The sequence below is a fragment of the Equus asinus genome, chromosome 19 (genome assembly GCF_041296235.1).
Source record: "Equus asinus isolate D_3611 breed Donkey chromosome 19, EquAss-T2T_v2, whole genome shotgun sequence".
NCBI classification, from domain to species: domain Eukaryota; kingdom Metazoa; phylum Chordata; class Mammalia; order Perissodactyla; family Equidae; genus Equus; species Equus asinus.
In genome coordinates this window covers 23,052,976-23,059,919 of record NC_091808.1, presented here as the reverse complement: position 1 = coordinate 23,059,919, position 6,944 = coordinate 23,052,976, and the positions used below count along the sequence as shown (strand labels likewise).

Below are 6,944 nucleotides of genomic sequence, written 5' to 3'. Positions count from 1 at the left end.
TGTGTCCCACCACAGACTCTGACCGAAAGTTTCAGGAGTTTTCTGGAGTTGTATCTGAAGTTTTCCTTTGGTAGGACTTGCCATGTATTTCATTCTTAAATTACAGTGTGGTTAGGACATCTTGCTTACAGCTTTTTAGTCCAATGATATTTCAACAATTAGTATTAATTCTTTACGTAGTTACTGAATTGTTTTAGATAAAAGAAAGGAAAATGTCTCTGGTGGTACTAAATGCTTCTTTTGGGCTACTTATTGGAGCTTCTGTCTTTGAGAAGGATTTTGACCTGAAATTCTACTGAGTTGCCAAGAGCAGTAGTTTAACTGAAGGGCTTTTGTCTGTCCCAGGGACTTCTCAACGGAACCCACGCAACAGGAATGGAAAATCTGTCTTGAGGTGTGGAAAGAGCCTCTCCGGACATAGCTTGTTTAGGACATATACCATTTCATAGTTCCGGCTTCCTTACACAGGGAGTTTTATTCCCATTGGAAAGAAATAAGAAAACATAAAAATGGAAATAGACGTAAAATGGGGAAAGAGATCAAATAACAAAATTACCTGCTATATTGAAAACAACAACGATAAAATCCCAGTACGTACAGAGCAAACTCTTTTGAGTTAAAATAAATGTAAATGATTGGTAAATCTTTGTGTGTCTAGTTGACGTGATTGGGTTTCTTTGTGATGAATTTCAGAGGGGGCAGGATGGAAGGCTAAGGTTTTTCCTGAGAGGTCTGGGGGAAGAGGATAGTCAAAGACAAAGTCTCCTCATTCGTGCCAGAGATGTGTGCTGCTATGGGCAACGGAGCAATAATTAAAGCTACCTGGATCCCTTGCCAGGTCGACACAGACATACAGTTCACCCCAAAATAATTAGTGAATTTATGTATCTAAGTCAACATATTCAAGTCTCTTTTTCTTTTTTGTTTATGTCAGGATATAGTTCCTGGAGTCAAATTTACTTTTTTACTGTATGATTCTGAGCAAGATAATGACCTCTTTCCAATCTTCAGTGTCCTTGTCAATAAAAACGGGCTAATAAGTTGAAAGTATGTTGTGAGAATTAAACAAGAATATAATAAATAGGGCACACGACACAATGTTTCACAAGAAACAAATTATCAGTTGGGGTGGCTTCTGTCATTTTAACTATGTGTCTCACCTCAGTTTTTCCATTTGTGCAATGGGAGTGATTAAGCATAACTCTATTTGGGTGGAAGTTGTTTGTTTTGGGGTTTTTTTTGAGGAGGATTAGCCCTGAGCTAACATCTGCCGCCAGTCCTCCTCTTTTTGCTGAGAAAGATTGCCCCTGAGCTAACATCTGTGCCCATGTTCCTCTATGTTATATGTAGGACGCCTGCCACAGCACGGCTTGATAAGCGGTGTCGAGGTCTGTGGCCAGGATCTGAACTGGTGAACCCCGGGCCACCAAAGCGGAACGCGTGAACTTAACCACTATGCCAACATGTTGGCCATGGGAGTATCTGATTTTAAATAGTAATTTTATTTTAATATCCTGAGGCAAACGCCATATTAAGCAATATTGTTAATAAAATAATAGTATGTCCAATGCTTGGTATTTTAATGAAGTGTGCTTTATGCAGAATCAACATTTTAATTTAAAATGTTGGTCATCTGCACATTTTTTCCCAGCAGTTAACTTTAAATTATCATAACTGGTCTTCTAAAACTAAAATAATCATAATTGCCAAAAAAGTTAAAGTGAAAATTGTGAAAATATTTCTAAATTGAAATAGACTTCTCTGGTCCTTCAAAGATTTGTTGAGCAACACCATGTTGATATTGTGCTGGATATGGAAGATACAGTGATGAAGGAAAAATAGGCCATGGTTCTTAAAAATCTCAGAGTGTCGGGGCTGGCCCCGTGGCCGAGTGGTTAAGTTCGCGCGCTCCGCTGCAGGCGGCCCAGTGTTTCGTTAGTTCGAATCCTGGGCGCGGACATGGCACTGCTCATCAGACCACGCTGAGGCAGCGTCCCACATGCCACAACTAGAAGAACCCACAGCGAAGAATACACAACTATGTACTGGGGGGCTTTGGGGAGAAAAAGGAAAAACTAAAAAAAATCTTAAAAAAAAAAACTCAGTATCATGCAAAGAGGAAGATACATACAGAGATGATTTATTATGCAACATGGAAATGTTTCTGCAGAGGCAGGCACAAAATGCTTTTGTAACAGAGCATAGAAGAGTTAACTCTGCCTGAGGTGCTCTGGGAAGGTTTCTTTAAAGAGAAGACCCAAGAGAAGGGTGGTGATGAAGATGAAGAGGAGTTTCTAAGTAAGAGCTAAGCGGGAACAGGAAAGAGGTTTTTCAAGAGGAAGGAGTCGCGTCCGCTAAGTGACACAGAACTGAGGAAAGATCTGACATAATAGGAAACAGCAAGAAATTCATTGAAATCGGAGCACAGACTACGTGGGGAAGAGAAGTGGAAGCACTGGAGGCTGGATTATGAAGGACTTTGAAGTTCAGTTAAGGAGTTTGCATTTCAACCTACAGATTACGGAAAACCAATCTGGGTTTATAAGCAAGGGAGTAGTTGGATTAAGTTGTTATACATTATGCCAAAGGAAGTAACATCATTCCCTTTTAGCTTGCTGTTGTTATATTTAAAAACTCGAGAAGCTTATGTTAATGAAGCAAGCAGACTCCCAGGGTCAGGCGGGGTAAGAGGATGCAGGCGGCTCCATCACCCCCAGCCTCGCCTAGGACGGCATTTGCTGTTCGTCTGGGGGATCGTCATCTCTGAGGAGGAGAATGGATCCGTCAGGCAGACAGCATATTTGGAGAAGGTAGTTGTGCATATCATTTTTCCATGCTTCTGATTTTGCACCAAATGTTTTAATATTACAAAAACCAGTTTTTTATAGAAGAAGTGAAGATTGCCACAATCCTCAGAGGTAATTCAAGTAACTTATATAAAAAAGCAGATTTTGTGTATGTTATCTAGAGTGGAGGCAGTTCTCTGAGAACTGGGAATTCTCAAAACATTTTCTCTACTGCAGAGAAATCCAAAGGGATGTGGGTTCAAATAGTTTTTCATGTATGTTCCTTACCTGCATGTAAAAATGTGCTGTGAAACTCTTATACAGTACAACTTTACAGACAAAAAGACAAAGAAAAAAATAAATGTGCAGAAATGCACAAAAGCAGAGCATTAGAATTCTGATTCCAAAGAAGATACTGAAATCCACCCATGCTAGTGGATCTATCGCAATATCTATGACACGGAACAAAGCATTGTCTTTCCTTTTTCTTCTCCATGAACAACCTACTTCATGGGAATCCAGAGACTTAAACTGAAGGAGATGCTTGGTTTCGACACCAACCATGCCATCTTCTCTTTTGCTTCTCATTCATTTATTTATTCACCCATTTCAGTAACAAATATTTATCGAGTGCCACAAATACTTATGGTGTGTGTATGTACTGCAGGGCCCTCACGGAGCTTCATGTCTAGTGAGGGAGAGAAATATTAAATGACCAGTCAAATGAAAATGCAACTACCGTAGTCCGGAGGCCAGCTGGGGCTTCCCTGCCTACTGAGATGTGGATGAGGTTGGTGGAAAGCCCCCAGATCCACGTCCTGTGGGCGTCAGAAACTCCGCTCGGCAACGTATCTGGGACTCTCTGTCTCACGGTCTCCTTTGCAGCAAAGTAGACACTATTTTGCACTCTTTCAAAGAAGATATCAACACATCCTTTCCTCAATTTCCATTAGACCTCTTTCACATAAAGCATTGTAAGTGCAGCTGAGTTTAATGAAGATCTAGGGGGAACGAACACAGTCTACAGCGTGGCTGCACAGAAAATGAACGTGCAAATGTGTTTGGAGATTCATCGCTTCAAAAGCCCATTCAACCACTCCACCCCTCACCGGGCTTCATCGCTCGTCAGTACTGCGCCTTCCACCATCTCACTGGTTCCTCCTCCCTCCGCATCTCTCTCCTTTCTCTTTGCTTCCTTTCCTACCTTTGCTGAGATGCAAGCGAGCCACCAACCAACCCCCACCACCACAGCAACAAGCACAACGAACAATAAACAAATCCTTTTATTCTTCATGGAGCCTGACCCTCTTCTTTGTCATTTGGGCTCCTGAAGACATCCACACGCTGAGAGTCACACTTTACCCCAAAAGGCTTCTCCGTATGTTACACTCGACAAAGACATTTTCTGTTCTTAGAGAAATTCTATTGCCATCTGTTAAGATATCTACTGTTAGTCTGGACATATTACAAATTAGGATGCATGCTCTGACGGAAAGGTAGGAGGTACAATAAACGACAGTATTGGAACACGGGGACTGGGTTTAAAGTGAGAAAGTGGGAAAGGAAAGCTTCTGAGGAAGAATAGCATTTCTGAAGACTGTTAGCCAGGCACAAAGAGTGGGGGAAGAGCATTTCAAGCACAGGGAATGACACATGTGAACGTCTGGAGAGGGAAAGAGGTGGTGCACTGGAAAAACCGAGAAGAGGCCAGCACGGCTAGACCCTCAAGATGAAGGGCAGAATGAGAGGGATGCGGGTGGAGAGGTGAGCAGGGGCCAGATCACATGGGACCTTTTAGGCCACATGACCCCAATTGTTAGGTTCCTGGCTCTTCCCTAACAAATGAAATGACTTCATGAATTTTTTTTTCTAAATTTCAAGTTTATTGATTCTTGAAACAGAGACAGTCATGCCAAAGCTGGCAAACTTGTACAGACACACACAACACACACGCACGTGCACAAATGTTACATGAAGCACCTTCCCTGAGGGCCATATAATTTGGCATTATTATAAAGTCTGTCCTATAGCCATATACATGATTCTGGGTGAGCTGAGTAATTACCTGAAAATTATCTTCATATTCATTTTCCCTCCACAGGAAGGTTTCCTGCAGAGAAACCTAGAATATGAGGCTTTCTGTAAGAGCTTTAAGAATTGTTGCCTGCCAGCAGCACATGAATTCTCTGTCAGTTTTCAGGATTTGTGTCTGCCCAGCTGACACACCCATTTTCCCTGAAGAGCAAGCTGCTGCTTGCTCTGCCCTATGCCTTCCTATCGTCCAGGCACAGCAGGAATAGCCCCAAGTCCTGTTTACCACCAGGGTAAACCGCCCTCCTGCGGCATTCTTGCAGAAAGGCACTTTGTGGGTTCACTATGGCCCCACGTATTTACAGGTACTGAAAATGACACACGCGTACATTGCAGACATTGTGCCCACCGCTTACTGCCACTGTTAATCTGGCCCTTAACACTTCACACATCACAGTAGATTCGTGTATTTATGATGATGCTCATTCTATTATTTTCTGGAAATAAATTATTTTGTTTGCTTGCCCACTTCTACCTACCCCAAACTACATTACTCTTCTTCTCCGCTTTTTTTTTTTCTTGCCAAGGAAGATTTGCCCTGAGCTAACATCCGTGCCAATTTGCCTCTATTTTTTAGTATGTGGGCCCCCAATACAGCAAGGCTGCTAACACAGAGGTATAGGTTTATGCCTGGGAACTGAACCCGGGCCACTGAAGTGCACCATGCTTAACTTAAGCACTAGGCCACGGGGGCTGGCCTTCCTCTCCACTTTTACTTTTCAACTACGAATAACCATGCCTTTAAGCTGTCTTTTTATTGAAAGTAATAAATTAAGACATTCATCTTCAGGTGGTTTCACCTTTGTGTAAGAATTCACATGCTCACAGTCTTGAGTACACAGGAATTCATGTCAGTACCAACAGCATGCACTGACCTTAGAAAGAAAACGTCCCACTTACAGTTACTTGGTAGACTTACACAATTGCAACTTTCCATACAGTATAATACTTTAAAATGAAGAGATTTTGAGGAAGCGGTATCTTCTGTAGCTCTTCCTCAAAATGAAGCCATTGGCCATTGGCTGAGATTGGGTTTCCTGGAGGTACTAACACTCTGTCCGGTCATCCTGTGAGTCAACGCTTATGGTAGAAACTTGGCTGCTGCTATCAGCAGTTTCATAGGACTTTTGGTCTTTGGCAAAGTTGATGAAAACCTGATATTTCAAGGAAAATAAAGCCATTAGTACTTGGTAAACCAAAGGAAGGAATAAAGTTAATTCACACACACACAGTGGGAGAGCAAATGGAGAAAGCTAGATTTTAGAGGGGCATGCCCACACATATACACACTCTCACTAGGCATGTGTATATCTGAATATTTGATATTTTATCTGATCTAGTGAATACCTGATATTCACTAAATATCTGAATATTTAGATATTCAAATCTAACTGGGGTTTGAAAATAATGCCGATATCTACAACTATAACTACATTTATAATCTTAATATAAATTTAAAGCTGTAATTGAGTATCTACAACCACATATTTTTATCTATATGATCTATGTCAATATTTCTATCAAGTATAAGCAAGGAACCCAAACCCTTATCAAATGTTTATATGATGATATTGAGAGAAATGTCGCTAGTTTCAAGAGTTAATGCACTAATAATTTGTATAGAAAGCCTACATTAACATTATGTTCAGTGATCCAATTATTTAGCAGGCAGACCTTTATTACTTTGTTTAAAATCATTTTCTATTAGTCCTAGATTCATCCAGGAAATATTGAGTCTATTTTGTGCCAGACAAGGTGATGGTGGTTGGTTACAAATCAAAGGCTAAATCTGGATCGGCAAAGTCATAATTTCCTTAAATCCCCATAAAAAAATTGTCCATAAAATGCAGCACCCTACGTTGACTCAGAGGCCCCTAAGACCTCACTTTCAGACCCATCCCAGCGACAGATAGGATCCAGTATTCTGTATATCAGGTTGGTCGAGCTGTAGAAAACTAAACCAGTACAAAGTTGATGAAGGATAGCCCATGAAGCCTCAAGTTATTGAAGAGAAATGTAAGGCAGATGATGTGAGTGAAACAAAAGAATCCTGCATTTACCGCTTTG

General features: G+C 41.1%; 1 protein-coding gene across 1 annotated transcript in view; it reads right to left on the bottom strand.

The window, feature by feature from the left end:
* Nucleotides 1–4,676: 4,676 nt before the first annotated feature.
* The window catches only part of ABCA12 (ATP binding cassette subfamily A member 12), a 160,682-nt gene continuing 158,414 nt past the window's right edge, over nt 4,677–6,944 (bottom strand). Inside the window, exon 53 of the mRNA XM_014843588.3 lies at nt 4,677–6,031. Within this exon, the coding sequence (XP_014699074.2) occupies nt 5,924–6,031 (108 nt within the window). The 3' untranslated portion in view covers nt 4,677–5,923. The remainder of the gene's footprint in view (nt 6,032–6,944) is intronic.